The sequence below is a fragment of the Salminus brasiliensis genome, chromosome 8, assembly GCF_030463535.1.
Source record: "Salminus brasiliensis chromosome 8, fSalBra1.hap2, whole genome shotgun sequence".
Classification (NCBI taxonomy): domain Eukaryota; kingdom Metazoa; phylum Chordata; class Actinopteri; order Characiformes; family Bryconidae; genus Salminus; species Salminus brasiliensis.
In genome coordinates this window covers 1,333,160-1,351,009 of record NC_132885.1, presented here as the reverse complement: position 1 = coordinate 1,351,009, position 17,850 = coordinate 1,333,160, and the positions used below count along the sequence as shown (strand labels likewise).

The window sequence follows — 17,850 nt, the reverse complement described above, 5'->3', positions numbered from 1 at the left end:
CAGGGGAACACGTCTGGCACTGCAAGATCTGAGTCCCTGGCGGCGTAGTGCGTTACTGACGGTAGCCTGTGTAACTGTGGTCCCAGCTTTCTGCAGGTCATTCACTAGGTCCACCCGTGTGGTTCTGGGATTTTTGCTCACCGTTCTTGTGATCATTTTGACCCCACGGGCTGAGATCTTGCGTGGAGCCCCTGATGGAGGGAGATTAGCAGTGGTCTTGTAGGTCTTACATTTTCTGATTATTGCTTCACACCAAGCTGCTGCCTACTGCAGATTCAGTCTTCCAGCCTGGTGCAGGTCTACAGTTCTGTTTCTGGTGTCCTTCCACAGCTCTTTGGTCTTCACCATAGTGGAGTTTGGAGTGGGACTGTTTGAGGTTGTGGGCAGGTGTCTTTTATACTGTTAACCAGGTCAAACAGGTGCCATTAATACAGGTAATGAGTGGAGGACAGAGAAGCCTCTTAAAGAAGAAGTTACAGGTCTGTGACAGACAGAAATCTTGCTTGTTTGTAGGCGACCAAATACTTATTTTCCACCATTATTTGCTAATAAATTCTTTAAAAATCAGACAATGTGATTTTGTCTCTCATAGTTGAGTCTACCTATGATTTCAATTACAGCCTCTCTCATCTTTTTAAGCGGGAGAACTTGCACAATTGGTGACTGACTAAATACTTTTTACCCACTGTATGTATGTATGCAAATATTTTTAAATAAGCTATGTCATGTCACATGTATTTCAATATATGATGAATAGAAGTTGGTTATAAGGTTATAATTCTATATATTCTTAAATAAGTCTCATAATAAAAATCTACATATTGCCACATATCAGATTTTTGTATGGAATCTCTATTACATATTACATTATATCTCTAAGTATTAAATAGCTGTAATTAATCACAGTGATATGTTTAGTGTCTTAGTTTAGAGCTTATTTACTCTTGCTGTTTATTACACTAACTAATGAGTGTGTTTACTTATCTAATTAATTTACTGCTGTATCGTTCTACCATAAGTTAATTATCTGTTAATTAATCTGCTGGTCTGTGGTTACATTTTCCTGCAGTGTTCAGCTTAATTCATTTTGTAGGTAAATAGGAAACCTTTATTTTAGGAGACACAAATTATGGGTTTATTAAGGTTCTTCTTTTTTCCAGTTTCACATTTCTAAAAGACGTGTAATAGCATACTGAATTCTTACAGAACTGTGGAGTTAGTTGTAATAATCCACAATAAACACTTTTTCAGCTCGTTATACAAATTGCTGCGCATGAATATTACCTACATTTACATGTTATTAGTGTGAAACTGGCGGTACTCTGGTCCATGTGGGTTCTAGGTAGTGCCAGATTGTTTTTAATGCAAAATGTATTTAATGCACAACGCTTAAAGGAGCACTGTGTATAAACAGTGGGTTCTAATTACTGTCTGCTCACACAGATCTCACACCGGCGGGTGAGTGGAGTAAGACTGAGAGATGCTCGCAGCTTTAAGAATAGACTGCACCTGTTATACAACTCTGAAACATCTGAAACAGGTGTATTAATAAACGCCTCCCAGCGCGAGTGTGGCTGATTGATTGGAGGGAGGATTAGCAGACACTCATGCACAGCTTCAGTGTCTGTTTCTCTCAATTGAAACTAACCTTTAATGTGCGGAAAAGACAACACCACCAACAACAGGGTCATACTAGCCTATAAAAACAGGCCAAAAGCTTATTGATTTGAAATTTAACAAGTGAATATTGAGTGTACAGTTTCTATGTTTTTTTTTTTTTTTTTTTTTTTTTTTTTTTTACTTCAAAACTAATGGATATAGTCAGACATGCATATTCATGTATTTTTTTATTTATTTATATAAAGTTATTAATTTATTTTAATTCAGCATCATTTTTATAAATGACTATATATATATATATATATCTCATTTAGTGGTTACAATAAAACATGAGGCACAAATCTAAATACTAAATATCTAAACTTTTCAGAGTGTAGAGCTGCTGATCTGGTCAGTAAGTGTTAATCTCCTCAGTAAATCACTGATATCAGAATAAACACTAATAATAACACTCCTACAGAAAGTGGTGGTGGTTCTCCATCACTGTGTTCATCATTAGAACATCTCCAAAGTTCTCCTCATGGAGTCTAGTGTTATTTAGAGTTCTCCTCAGATCAACACCTGGTTTGGTGGTAAATCAGGGCTTAATGATGGTGAATCAGGTGAGCTGCTGCTGCTGCTGCTGATGGAGTTGAACACATCCTCCACGCTGTGCTGGCTGGACTGGGTCGGGGGGCGTCCAGGAGAAACCTGGAGGAACCGAGCTCTGTTCTTCAGACTAGCTCACAAGATAGTCCGATCTCCAAACATATAAAGTTCAGCTGATCTCTTGAACAGTAGCTCTGTTAGCTTTCAGGAAGGCTCTAGAATTTTAACATACTAGGTGCTAATGGTTAATGAAAAAGTCCTGGACCTGCCCCAAATCTCTGTATTTTGTACCTTGATGAGCAGGTACTGATCCAAACTGCTTTCTGAATGAATCAGAATCACACTTACTCAAGGTAAAAAACACAGCGCATCCAACAAGAGCAAAGCCTCACAGATCTTTATACAGCAGTAAAACATGGTAGCTCACAGAAAGCTCTGCTGATGGATTCTGCACTATTGTATGGTGCCCTAAGTGCACATTCCCACGTAGGCACGTCAGAGTGACCACTAGGGGGCCCGTGTATTGTTAATGTAGGTTTAGGTATGTTTTGACCCACATTTCTAGGATTCAGGAAACTGAGTGGAAATAGTTATGTATTTAATTATATTCTCATTTATGTAAATATGCAATTTGGATAATTGTGTAAATTCTGGCACACTGGCAGTAAAAAAAAACAGACTACAACAAATAGAGAAATGTGAAAATTAATAAATAAATTTTTAAAAAAGTGCACCTCTGCTATATTTATCAATATCTATTAGAGTAATCAATAATACTATTTCATATAAATCTAATAAAATCAGTACAGGTCAGAATGTACAGTACAGGATGGGTCTGGAGCTGGAATGGTCACTGAAGCAGCTGCTCCGTCACCTTAAAAACAAGGACAGACGTTGTATTTGTTTTATTATATTTTTCAAAATTATCTGACGCTGTGTTCAGGAAAGATATGAGGCTCCATCGTTTCTCCCTCTCTCTCTCTCTCTCTCTCTCTCTCTCTCTCTCTCTCTCTCTCTCTCTCTCTCTCGGCACCTCTCCCCATCTCCCTGTCAAATCCAATTTGTGAAATGCTGCTGAAGCAACGAGATAAAAATCTAATTTTCCCAAATGAAATCAACCAAAAACCAATTGGGAGATGTGGGATTAAGTTTAATCGCTATTCATCCATCAATATAAAAAACTTTCCTCCGCCAGGCCACAGCACATCATCATGTGTAGCTTCTGAGAGTGCAGCAAATCTATCAAAAGCGTAATTTAGATAATGCTGCGATGGTGTGTGTGTGTGTGTGTGTGTGTGTGTGTGTGTGTCTGTCAGCGCTACAGTGATGTGCTGGACCCGTCTTAAAGGAGATGGGATGAACACCGCTGCCGAGAATAAGCTGCGAGTGTGTGGCAGAGCCATTTAAAATGACTTACTCCACCATTCCAGACACCAATGGAGCGCTTTATTATAAGTGAAAGGAAGTTTTATACAGGCTGCTGCTGCTCTGCTCCTGCGCTACAGAGAGATATACAATATACACACACTTCTATACACACACTGCCATACCCTGCACGGGTGCCAACGCACTGAGGACCCCTACATACACTCAGTCAGAGGAGGCTAGCTTGTTTAAATAGTGCTTTTCATACAGAAAGGCACTTCAGTGTTAACGGGGGGTGAGGCTCCAGTGCCTTAAGAGGCCTGAAGATTTTCGGGAATCCCAAAAACGCATATAATTTTTTATCATTTTTGTTCAGTAGAATGAAGCTTAACTACATTTTGCACCAATCGTACCTTTTAAACCAGCAGCTTCCGTGGAATACTGGGGTTCGACTCCCGGTCTATGCTGCGCTACACCAATAAGAGTCCTTGGGCAAGACTCCTAACGCTACATTGGCCCACCTCTGTGATACGAAGAACCTTGTAAGTCGCTCTGGAGAAGAGCGTCAGCTAAATGCCATAAATGTAAATGTAAATGTAAACATGGAGAAGGGCGTCTCCGTCATTCCCACTCTGGGCCAGACGGAGCGCTGCTGCTGCTACTGCACTATGGAGGTTTGGTGGTGGAGCTGCAGGAGGAGAACCTCTCTCCAGAACTGCTGTGTAACACTGCAGAACCCATAGAGTCATATTAGTGTAAAATCCTGTAGTATTACTCTACCACCTCCGCCCACATGCTGCTCCACCTTCAGCTTGTCCAGAAATGCTGTCCATGAGGGGGCGCTCAAAGCATGATTTGTATTTACTGCAGTGGAAAAAGTGGTAAAAGTGAATTACACTCCCCACCTGTAGGGGGAGCCATGAAGGACAATATACCAGCTGTCTAGAACAGTCTAGAACTCTGCAGTGGTGCAGCACTAGTCTTACTACAGTGTTCAGGTCTGTGGGAACTGAAGGGTTACAATGTAAGCTGTGAATTTAAACAGTAGTGTGAGCAGAATACAGTTCACTATAGTTCTTCTAGAGGTTCTAGATAGGCAGTGAGTGTGAGCAGTAAACCTCACTCTTGTCCTTCTGAATGTTCTAGATAGGCTGTGAGTGTAAACGGGAATGTGTGTAGAATGAACATCACTCTAGTCTTTTTGGAGGATTTGGAGGATGCTGTGAGGATTTGATTGCATTCAGCGACAAGAGCATTAGTAAGGTCAGGATGTTGGATGATGATCACCACCCCACCTCATCATCCCCACCTCCTTAACTCATCCCAAAAGTATTGGATGGAGCTCCACCACCATCATTCCAGAGAACACAGCTCCTCCACTGCTCCACAGCTCCTCAATGCTGGGGGGCTTTATACCCCTCTAGCCCACGTCTGGCATTATTAGGCAGCATGGAGCCAATAGGGTCATGATGTTGATCTGCTCCAGAGAGTCCTATTCTATTGGCAGTACTTCTTCTCTACAGGGACTAGACAAGCTATGTGTGCATTTACACATCTGTGTCAGCAATGGGTGCAACTTAGAGTTGCTGAATGAGTTCATTAGACACCTGCTAATGAGTCGTGATGCTGGACTGGGTGAACTGCAGTGAACGGTGTGATATCCTCTGTTATTTGTGTTCTGGCAGAGTTCGGCCGTCTTCACGTCTCTGAGACTCAGAGAGAACGACGCCGAAAAATAAATCACCTGCTCTTTATTCCTGATTGATTTTCCGCTTCTCATTCAGGGAGACGGGAGATAAGGAAAGGCATGCTTGTGTAAGAGGTGGGAACGGTTAGGAATAACAATTTCCGGTTCAAGGTCTGAATTCAGAGACGTGTCCTCAGAAGGAAGTTCTTCTTAGATGGGCTTTTTAAAAACCCTTTCTCTTATAAATACGTTCCTGGTCTTTCTTCTTTCTTCCTAAACTTCTGAGCTGCTGGGTTCGGCTCATCTGGAGACTGCTGTCTTTTTGGTGGGCTAGTTTTATTCACTGCATTTTTCTCCGAGAGGAAAAAAGAAGAGTGATTATTTTGCTCTGTGTGCAAATTCACAGCATTTCACCGGACACGCAAAGTCCAGGTTTTGCTTTTTACTATAAAAACGGAATTAAAACCAGAGGCCTAAACCAGCATGTGTTGTGTTTTAAACCATGGAGACCAGCATATATTATATATTTGGACACTGGTGACCAGTACAAACCAGCACATGTTGTGGTTTGGACACTGGTGACCAGTATAAACCAGCATGTGTTGTGTTCTGGACACTGGTGACCAGCATATGTCATATGATTGCGTGCTGGTGCCCAGTATAAACCAGCATGTGTTGTGTTCTGGACACTGGTGACCAGTATAAACCAGCATGTGTTGTGTTTTGGACACTGGTGACCAGTATAAACCAGCACATATCATATATTTGGAGACTGGTGACCAGAATAAACCAGCATGTGTTGTATTTTGGTTACTGGTGACCAGCATATCTCATATTTGGCTACTGGTGACCAGTATAAACCAGCCTGTGTTGTGTTTTGATTACTAGTGACCAGCATATGTCATATGATTGGATGCTGGTGACCAGTATAAACCAGCACGCAATGTGTTCTGGACACTGGTAACCAGTATAAACCAGCACATATTGTGTTCTGGACACTGGTGACCAGTATAAACCAGCCTGTGTTGTGTTTTGATTACTAGTGACCAGCATATGTCATATGATTGGATGCTGGTGCCCAGTATAAACCAGCACGCAATGTGTTTTGGACACTGGTGACCAGTATAAACCAGCATGTGTTGTGGTTTGGACACTGGTGACCAGCATATGTCATATATTTGGATGCTGATTACCAGAATAAACTGTCACTTGTGCTCTGAATGCTTGTGCTGTTGTGCACACTGGCAAAAATGATGTGTTTTGTTTTCAAACTAGAAAAAAACTGCAAAACAACAGTTTGTTCAGTGGCGTCACACGAAAACCTACTTGGCACCTTTATTTTAGGAGAGTGTTATTCGGTCCAGTTGGGAAAGCATCCCAGGTGTCTCCTCGTGTTTGAGGGAACGCCAGGAGGCAGTTTGGGGCAACAGAGGAATGTAAAACTTGTTTGTTTGGATTTGTTTAGCACGTCTTCGCTCGCTGTATAATTCAGTGTGTTTCACAGTGTTATTCTCAGCACTGTTCTTCTGAAGTGTGGAACATGCTTAAAGAAACACACGGCTCCTATGGAGAGGTGTGTCAGAACTTTTGACTGGTACTGTTAATTTTTTTAAATGAAAATGTGGTCCTGAGGCGTAACACACAGTGAAGTCATGTCTAGAGTGTAGGTTTGTGTGAATGAGGCTGGCTGGGGTAATTGCTCCAGCTCGGTGGGGTAATTGGCTGAAGTAACTCTGTTCCTTCCACCTCCTGCAGGTCTAGGAGAGGACAGGAAGTCAATAAGCTGGACTATGAGTCTAAAAGATGGCTTTGGTGGAACTGGCTGGCCATGGAGAGCCGGGAACTTCATGCTTCTGTCCGTGTCTCTTGTGGTCGTCCAAGTTTGGGCAGACTTGGCCTTCTCGAAGGACACGCACTACTCCTGGAAAACAGGTAAGCTGGAGGAGCTCCCAATTCTCTGTGTGCATGGACCTGAGCTTGAAATAGGGGATGACATTGCTGCCAGGTGCAGATTGGTTTGGTATAATTTTTCAAATATTTTGCATGCGGGAAATGAATCATTGTGTTGAACAGAACGTAGCCTGAATCTACCCTGGTTTACATTATGTGTAGTACTAGGCCCTGGGCTATATTCATCATTGGCTTTGACCCAATTTGCCCTCCAGGAGGATGCAATCAGTTTGGTTGGGCTGCAATTGATGTCAGACAGAATATTTTAATCAGAGGATTCTAGTGTAGTGTGTTGGTATACAGTTGAGTTTAGAATTAATTTTTCCTTAATTACATTTTATTTAATGTTTGGCCTTGGGCTATATTTGGTTTTTGGCCTGAACCCAATTTTCCCACCAGGGGGATACAGTTGAGTTCAGACAGAATTGTGTTAAACAATCTTTTCGAGCTTCGGTCAGGTTCAGATTCATTTAGTTTTGAGCTCTCTGTCTTAAGTTCAGACAGAATTTGACGAGCTAGAGCCGAGTTCAGACAGAATTTGACGGGCTAGAACCGAGTTCAGACAGAATTTGACGGGCTAGAGCCGAGTTCAGACAGAATTTGACGGGCTAGAGCCGAGTTCAGACAGAATTTGACGGGCTAGAGCCGAGTTCAGACAGAATTTGACGGGCTAGAGCCGAGTTCAGACAGAATTTGACGGGCTAGAGCAGAGTTCAGACAGAATTTGACGGGCTAGAGCAGAGTTCAGACAGAATTTGACGGGCTAGAGCAGAGTTCAGACAGAATCGTGTTGGAATACAGTCAGGTTATATTCAGGTTAATATTTTTAAATTCTGGTCTAGTTCAAAATATATATTTTTGAGCCACAGTCATTTGTAAAATTTGTTGGGCTACGGTCGATGTCACCTGAAATATAGAACTTTTTGCTGTATGGTTTGCCTAATTCTGCACTAATATGATGTATGTGTTGTAAGAAACAGTGCGTGTGTGTGTGCGTGCGTGTGTGCGTGCGTGTGTGTGTGTATATATATATATATATATATATATATATATATATAGACAGACACACACACAGGCACTAATGCCTTGCTCCACCTATAAAAAAAAATACATCCATGTGTATCATGGCTTCTCCTGGTTGTGTCAGGGGAGGTGTCTTTGGCTTTCATGGTGACGGGCTTTGATCTTTTGTGTCCACTCTAATGATGTCAGACTCTGTCTGTCTCTCACATGTAACAAGACAGGGTTTATGTTCCTGCTGTTCATATCAATCAAGAAGCTACGCAGGTCCTCAGTGGTTCTCTGTGGGGTCCTTAAATGTTTATTGCTGTTGTAAGAAAAATTGTAATGGCGATTGAGCAGGATAACAGTGTGCCTGTTAATTGCGTGGCACTGTTGTTGGGGCATGAGTTTATTTGCATGATATTTTTGAGTGTTAAAAATTGAGATAAGAAATATTACAATTAATGACTACTAGTAACCTATATAACCTATATGTATGTATGTATGTATGTGTGTATATATGTGTATGTGTGTGTATATATATATATATATATATATATATATATATATATATATATATATATATATATATATATATATATACACACACACACACTAAAGCCTTGAGGGGTTAAGTAATTTCTATCCACATTCTCTGTTAGATTGGCATCTTCTCATCTGAAAATGGAGCCTAGATAAGGTTTCTTTTTTCCGTCTGAGATAAAACCACGTCAAACCTTCATTCCTTCACATTTACAATCATACTCACACCTTTACATCTGATACAAATGAACAGCTGCTACTCGCAACACTGTGCTGGAATAATGCGACTGTTAGTGAAGTAATGTATGCTCTGTGAGGGATTATCCATCTCTGGGCCTCTGGTGACAAGCTTCTCCACCGAGAATGCAATCACATATAATGATATATATAGTAATCTGCACCCAGTCCTCAAAGCTGGGGTAAATAATTACTTACCGCTGAGGCTGGCTGTAGATTTATGGGCTCGGCTACGGCATTCTGAAGTAAGATAGCGTCCTGCACATGTTGTTCTAGTTTTTGCACAACAGTGAGATCTGATTTTGGCCTTGACTTTCTCCGGCTCGGTGGGAAGACGTGTGTTTTCCTCCTGTGGAATGATTTATTTCTGGAGCTTTTTCTTGCACTGCTGTCGGAGGAGGACTTCTTTAAATGTGGCTGCATCAAAATGACTCTGGGCTTGTTTCATGGGCGTAGACTGAACCTTTAGTATCACTATACACTGGTGAGGCACGGACTAGTGAAACTGCATTGTCTGGAGGGATGGAGCTCCATCCAATACCTTGGATGGGATGAGCTGGAGTGTCAGACCTAATCATCCATGAAATTCCTGAATTCCTCACTGCAGTGTTCCCGAGTAGCGCCATGTGAATTTAACAGAAAATGTTCATATTGAGGAGAGCACTCTGACGGGCTGCACCACCACCAACTTATCATCTGATGTCAGTACTTGACCTCGGTGATGCTCTAATGAGGCAGCATGCAATCAAATCCTCCCAGCAGCTACTGTGAAGCTGTAGAGTAAAGAAAAGAAGCTGAAGACAAACGATTCAATTCAAATTTCCATATAGTGTGAAATAAGGTGTCTGTATACTTTTGGACACCTAGCACATATGCATCTGGGCTGATCTACCTTGTGCTTCCAGTCACTGGTCACTTTATTTGAAACACATACCTTGTGCTCCCACCCACTGGCCACTTTATTAGAAACACCTACTTTGTGCTACCACTCGCTGGACCACCACCAACTTATCATCTAACGTCAGTACCTGACCTCGGTGATGCTCTAATGAGGCAGCATGCAATCAAATCCTCCCAACAGCTACTGTGAAGCTGTAGAGTAAAGAAAAGAAGCTGAAGACAAACGATTCAATTCAAATTTCCATATAGTGTGAAATAAGGTGTCTGCATACTTTTGGACACCTAGTGCATATGCATCTAAGCTGATCTGCAGAGGGGGTTGACTGTGCCCCTGTAACAGCCATTATCCATGCTTCCACAATAGCTATCTTTGAAGATCAATGTAATCGCTCAGGCAAACAAATGCTAAACGGATAGAATTATCAATGATTGAAGCCATTAGATATGCTGGGAAGCAAATGAGATGCTTGTTTATGAATTATTAATATTTTCCATGTAGAAGCTCTTAGCTTATGTGCAGCAGTGTGTGGGCTGAGGAATTGTTTATCAGCCGTTCATTCAATAGCATCTCTTCGCTGCCTCTAATTCTAAATGAAGCGCGACACACTGCGCTGTCGAGGGAAAGGAGAGTCCTGCTTTGAATGGACAGGATGGAGGTCAGTGGACAGAGACGGATGAATGAATGGATCACATTTGACAGTGACCATCATTTTCATAGAACAGGGGACTGAAATAAGCAATGAAATTAAATCTACAGAGAGGATCCCCTGATTGCTGGCCACTTTATTAGAAACACCTATCTTGTGCTTCCACTCAGTGGCCACTTTATTAGAAACCCCTACCTTGTGTTTCCACTCACTGGCCACTTTATTAGAAACACCTACCTTGTGCTTCCACTCACTGGCCACTTTATTAGAAACACCTACCTTGTGCCTCCCTCACTGGCCACTTTATTAGAAACACCTACCTTGTGCCTCCCTCACTGGCCACTTTATTAGAAACACCTACCTTGTGAGTAGAGCGGTACACAGCCCCGCAGCACTGATCTGTGGGGTTCTCTGGAGTGATGATGGAGCTCAGCATCAGGACCTGACCTCAATGATTCTTTCATGAGTCCTAATGCTATGAAATCCTCACCACAGATGCTCTCCAGAAGCTTCATGTACGTCTGAGTTGAGCAGCTCTGAGGGAACATGCCTGACTAAGGACAAGTCAGCTGTATGTCAGCAGATGGGCTACATTGTCTGACCCCACTCTGACACGGAGAGCATTTCCTGTATGCTCTTTGTGGAGATCATTCTGATGGGCCAGTGCATCACTGTGGTTCAGCTCCCAAACTCCCTGGAATTACACCAGCCACTGTCTGAGGAAGACCAGGAGGATTATAAGCTTAAGCCACTGTCTGTTCTCAAAGCTGGCAAGCAGCATGAGGTACAGAAGCATGAAGTCCAGGACCAGCCAGTTCTGAGACAGCCAGTATGTAGCACAGCGTATCTGTCCGTAGCCTGTCACGCTCACGTCTCCTCCTGGCACAAACCTGTGCAGGAATCCAGCTCTCCAGGTCCAGAGTTGCCCACTACTGGGCTATGTAAACTGTGTATTGTCTGTATGACTACATATAGTCTGTATTTGAATGTGTGTATACTCTGTGTGTGTGTGTGTGTGTGTGTGTGTGTGTGTGTGTGTGTGTATGTGTGTGTGTATATATATATATATATATATATATATATATATATATATATATATATATATATATATATATATATATATATTGGCATAGTGTGTATATACTATATTCTATATGTTCACTACAGGTCAGATACACCTCAATGTGGGCTAGAGGGGTATAAAGACCCCCAGCATTGAGGAGCTGTGGAGCAGTGGAAGAACTGTGTTCTCTGGAATGATGGTGGTGGAGCTCCATCCAGTACTTTGGGATAAGTTGGGGATGACGAGGTTGGTGGTGATCAGCATCCAACATCCTGACCGCACTAATGCTTACGATGCTGAATGCAATCAAATCCTCACAGCAGTGCTCCTCCTCCTAAATCTAGTAGAACGCCTAACCTCTTCTCTGGACAGTAGAGACAGTTACTCCAACAGAAGCAGGATCAGCTCATTTTAATAGCCTTGATTTCAGAAGCAACAGTGAATGAGCAGGCGTCCCAATACTTTTTTGTATATATATATATACACAGTCATGCCCGAAAGTATTCATACCCCTGGCAAAGTTTGACTTAAATTTACTTTTATTTAACCAGAAATTATATTTTTGCCTGGAAATGACACAGGCATCTCCCAGGAGATAACACGATGATGTACAAGAGGCATCATTGTGGGAAAAAATATTTCTCAGCTTTTATACACATTTGAACAAAAAGTGGCATGTCCAAAATTATTCATACCCTTCTCAATAATTAATAGAAAAGCCTTTATTGGCTATTACAGCAATCAAACGCTTCCTGTAATTGCTGACCAGCTTTTTGCATGTCTCCACTGGTATTTTTGCCCATTCATCTTTAGTGATGAGCTCCAACTCTTTGAGGTTTGAGGGTCTCCTTGCCATCATCCTGATCTTTAGCTCCCTCCACAGATTCTCAATTGGATTCAAGTCAGGACTCTGGCTGGGCCACTGCAAAACATTAATGTTTTTGTCTGCTAACCATTTCTTCACCACTTTGGCTGTGTGTTTTGGGTTGTTGTCGTGCTGAAATGTCCACCGGTTCCCAAGGCCAAGTTTCTCTGCAGACTGCCTGATGTTGTTGTTGAGAATCTTGATGTATTGCTCTTTTTTCATGGTGCCATTTACTGCGATCAAGTTCCCTGGTCCATTGGCTGAAAAACACCCCCAAAACATTAGGTTCCCACCACCATGTTTGACAGTGGGGATGGTGTTCTTAGGGTTGAAGGCTTCTCCTTTTTTACGCCAAATGGTGCACACATCATTGTGGCCAAACAATTCAATTTTTGTTTCATCTGACCATAAAACAGAACACCAGAAGTCTTCTTCTTTGTCCAGATGAGCATTTGCAAAGGTCAAGCGGGCTTTTGTGTGCCTTTTCTGGAGAAGTGGTGTCCTCCTTGGCCTGCGTCCGTGGAACCCAGCAGTGTGCAGTGTCCGTTGAACTGTCTGCCTTGAGATGTCGCCACCAGCAGAGTCCAGATTCACCAGGATGGCCTTGGTGGTGATCCTTGGATTTTTCTTCACCTCTCTCACTATTCTCCTGGCCAGCACAGGTGTCACTTTTGGCTTCCGACCACATCTTCTGAGATTTTCCACAGTGCGGAACTTCTTGTATTTTTTAATAATACTTTGCACTGTAGCCACTGGAACTTGAAAACATTTTGATAAGGCTTTATAGCCCTTTCCTGACTTGTGAGCGGCCACAATGCACAGCCGCAGGTCCTTAGTGAGCTCCTTTGTCTTAGCCATGACTGTCCACAAACCAACTGCAGAGAGCTGCTGTTTTTCTCCTGTTGAGTTGATTAAAACAGCTGTTCCCAATGAATCAGGGTAATTAGGATGCTTTAAAACAGCTTGGACTATTTGGAATGGTATAGAACTTTGGATTTTCCCATATACTGTGACAGTTTTCAAAGGGTATGAATAATTTTGGACATGCCACTTTTTGTTCAAATGTGTATAAAAGCTGAGAAATACTTTTTCCCACAATGATGCCTCTTGTACATCATCGTGTTATCTCCTGGGAGATGCCTGTGTCGTTTCAAGGCAAAAATATAACTTCTGGTTAAATAAAAGTAAATTTAAGTCAAACTTTGCCAGGGGTATGAATACTTTCGGGCATGACTGTATATGTATGTATGTATGTATGTGTATATATATATATATATATATATATATATATATATATATATATATATATATATATATATATATAATTCTATGTATGTATAAAACCTTGTATCTCCATTTGTGAAAGAATGTGAATCTGACAGTTGTTCTTTAAAATGTTATGATAAATGGACCAATAGAAATGCTCCAAAATGACCTGGAATGAAGTCGTTTTACATCGACTACCACTGAAAGTCAAGGAGGGTTTTTTTCCTTCTCTTATAAACTTGCTGTTTTGGAGATACAAGATTTTTGTATGGAAGTAAAATAGAGTAATTTGCGTGAATATTTATATACATATGATTTTGTTTGAGAAGATGGAGCTACAAGGTAGGGGTTTCTGATAAACTGGCCTGGTACGGTAGGTTTGATGGAGAGGTGCCGTAAATTAGCAATACGAGCTCCTGTATTTTTTCAGTCCCTCTTTCATGTGTTGAATCAACAGGCCGAACAACTCAACCAGCTGATGAACGATTGCGTCTCACTCTGCTCGTGATTGTGGGTTATGCTATACATGATTGCCTCAATGAGCTTTCAGTTCCCCTGAGCCCACCAAGCCCAGCTGAGAGGAAAGCAGCGGCAGTTCGTCTAGCTCCCTCACTGTATTAAACGTGTCAGATTATTCATCTTCAGCTGTGTTCTTGGAAACGAAAAAAAAAGTGCGGCTGGTGTGCGTGGAGCACCGTCGTCCAGGCAGCCTGGACTTGCGCCTCTCCAAGGACATTGAGCATTTGTGGAGACTGAGAGGCGTGATGTTTCTCTCTGTTCACAGCTTGCTTGGCTCTTCACAGTCGGGTTAAACATGCTTTTCATACTCTCAGGTACAGCGATCTGTTTTCCCACAGAGCCGGCCAGTCAGCGAGTCTATTCGCATTATGGTGTGTGCTTTAGGCCTGACCTTCATCTCTGTCTGAGAGACACGAGGGCACCTAAGGCTGTGGGCAGCCGACGGATCATTTAGCTCTTTAAACAAAGCGCTCTCATTAGAGTGCGCGAGGAAAGGCCACTTTTTCTCCATTTTAGCACGGCGGGATGCCGAGAGGACGGGTGATTGGTGACTGGCTTCTGTTCTGCACAGTAAAATCCCTTTAGAATTCAAGCGTATTGGAAAACCTATCAGACAGGCCACTAGTTTCGGATTTATTTTTGCTTTATATTGGGTTACGAATGAATTTTGCCACGCACAATACAAACTTTTAAAGGTCAGGATAAAAGCAGTTAGAGCGGAGGGGTGTACAGTGGGAGGGCAAAGCCAAACGCTGTTTAAATTTCCCCTTTTTCTGAACCAACACATCCACAGTACACTACTGACTGACTGACCCACCATCACATCTACAGTACACTCCTGACTGACTGACCCACCATCACATCCACAGTACACTCCTGACTGACTGACCCACCATCACATCCACAGTACACTCCTGACTGACTGACCCACCATCACATCCACAGTACACTCCTGACTGACTGACCCACCATCACATCCACAGTACACTCCTGACTGACTGACCCACCATCACATCTACAGTACATTTACATTTACGACATTTAGCTAACGCTCTTATCCAGAGCGACTTCCAAGGTTACTCGTATTACAGAGACGGGCCAGTGTAGTGTTAGGAGTCTTGCCCAATGACTCTTATTGGTGTAGTGCAGCATTGTCACCCAGACTGGGAATCGAACCCCAGTCTCCCACCTGGTATGGTAGTTCACTGGCAGGTAGTGGTGTTATCTGTTGCGCCACACCAACCAGTACACTCCTGACTGCGCCACCATCACATCTACAGTACACTCCTGACCCACCAGAATTCAAAACATCATCTGGGAGGCATTTTATTGTTTACTTTGTTGGCTCTCAGTTCAAGTAACGGTGTGTGAAACTACCTCCACCATGTTTGGAAGCTGACTGACCCACCACCACATCTACAGTACACTCCTGACTGACCCACCACCACATCTACAGTACACTCCTGACTGACCCACCACCACATCTACAGTACGCTCCTGACTGACCCACCATCACATCTACAGTACGCTCCTGACTGACCCACCATCACATCTACAGTACACTCCTGACCCACCAGAATTCAAAACATCATCTGGGAGGCGTTTTATTGTTTACTTTGTTGGCTCTCAGTTCAAGTAACGGTGTGTGAAACTACCTCCACCATGTTTGGAAGCTGTACTTTAGCCTGGCTAGCTCTCACTGTGAGCTGAGGTCAAAACAGTGCTCTGTTACGCCACCAACAGAGCACTGATTCAGATAATATAAAAGTGAATTCTAGGACTTCTACACACACCATCACACACACACTCTCACTCATACACTCACTATGAAACACACACTGTTATGGCACAGTCTTCAGGGGGAATATGGGGATATATCTGCTCCACTGCTGGGAAAACTGGTAGATGGTGTTGCCATGGGAACATGAGAAGATGACCAAAAGCATGTTCTGCTGGAACCAGTTGAACTACAGAAAATGATGCCCAACAGATAGCAAACCTAAGGTTGATTGTACACGGCCACTGTCCGCATTATTTATTTAGTCATTTATTAAACACATTACATTTGTTAATCAATATAAAATAAATAATAAATAAATCAAAAAATATATATTGAATTGCCCTTTCAGCATATTTTAACATGGTAATGTGAAACCAAAATCATACACTATGATGACACTGTCCAAATGTTTGTGGACACCCTTTCTAATGAATGCCTTTAGCTGCTGTAAGTTGCACCCATTGCTGACACAGATGTGCAAATGCACACATGAAGATGATGCTCCATCCAATGCTTTTAGGATGAGTTGGGGATGATGAGGTAGGGTGGGGTGATGATCATCATCCAACAACCTGACCTCATTAACTGTCACTGAATGCAATCAGTCAAATCCTCACAGCAATGCTCCTCCTCCAAAATCTAGTCAAAAGTCTTCTTCTCTGGACAGTAGAGACAGTTACTCCAACAAAAGCAGGATCAGCTTTTCTTAATAGCCTTGATTTCTTAAAAAACAAAAAAACACTAATGGAGCAGGTGTCCCAATACTTTTGTACTATTCCATCCCTAAGTGAGAGTAATGTCGCTACATTTGTTGGCAAATATTAATAGAAAGCTCAATTTAGTGTCAGGAACCACGTCAGCAAGTATGTCACAGATCACACACAGAGTGTGTGGTGATGTAGGCCTGCAGATAGCACCATGCTAATTGCCTATGCTAGTCTCACAGCTCCAGTGAAACGAAAAGAAATGAAACCTGATTGGCTGATCGACGGCATTTTGGGTTTGAATTGGATTTTTCACCAAATGCTGACACAAGTAGGTCTCGTGTTGACGTAGTCCTGAGTTCAATAAGCACCGCCAGCGCCAGCTTTAGCCTCGAGTGAATCCGGAGAGAGGGCTTGTAGCAAATGATGATGATTTACTCTGAGTCTGACCCTGGCCGGAGTCTTGATTGAACTCCTGGCAGTTCTCATGGCTAATAATTCAACCCCTGACTCTTTCCTAATCGCGGGCTGGGTGGCTGGAAGTACTCCTCATTATTGTGACGATGTTTTGATATCAAATGTGAATCCCACTGTGAGTGGTTCATTATTTTCCCCAGTATTGGGTACTTCTTTTTTGTGCTGGTAGTGTCCAGATGGTTCCTTCTAATGAATGCTCTCCTCTTGTAATAATTTTAAATTGATGCAATACAGTGGAGCTCCAGCCATGTGCTGATTATTTCCAACCGTGGTTTTAATACACATTCACATTAATCGCACATTGATTATGCTTGTTAATAATGATTGTTGCTGTTCAGCACAACAGCAGTTTTTACTTTCTGTAGGTCAGTTTAAAAAGGTTGGTACCAAAGAACGTCAGTGATTTTCCATGAGTTCCTGCAGGAAGAGAAATCTGCTTCTCTTGATCTTTCTGGTTTTCTGAATCCCTGGCTGTGTGTGTGTGGCTGTGTGTGTGGCTGTGTGTGTGGCTGTGTGTGTGGCTGTGTGTGTGGCTGTGTGTGTGTGTGTGTGTGTGGGTGGGCTGGATGTTGGAGTGAAAAGGAATAGGGAATGTACCCCATCGCTCTCTTCTGCAGAGCCGGCTCTCGGGTTGATG

At 42.4% G+C, this 17,850-nt stretch overlaps 1 protein-coding gene across 3 annotated transcripts in view; it reads left to right on the top strand.

The window, feature by feature from the left end:
• thsd7ba (thrombospondin, type I, domain containing 7Ba) overlaps positions 1 to 17,850 on the top strand; it is a 364,279-nt gene that overhangs the window by 101,791 nt on the left and 244,638 nt on the right. For all 3 annotated transcript variants that reach the window (XM_072685348.1, XM_072685346.1, XM_072685347.1), the window contains exon 3: positions 7,016 to 7,192. In XM_072685348.1, coding sequence (XP_072541449.1) covers positions 7,051 to 7,192 — 142 coding nt within the window. In that variant the 5' untranslated portion in view covers positions 7,016 to 7,050. The remainder of the gene's footprint in view (positions 1 to 7,015; positions 7,193 to 17,850) is intronic.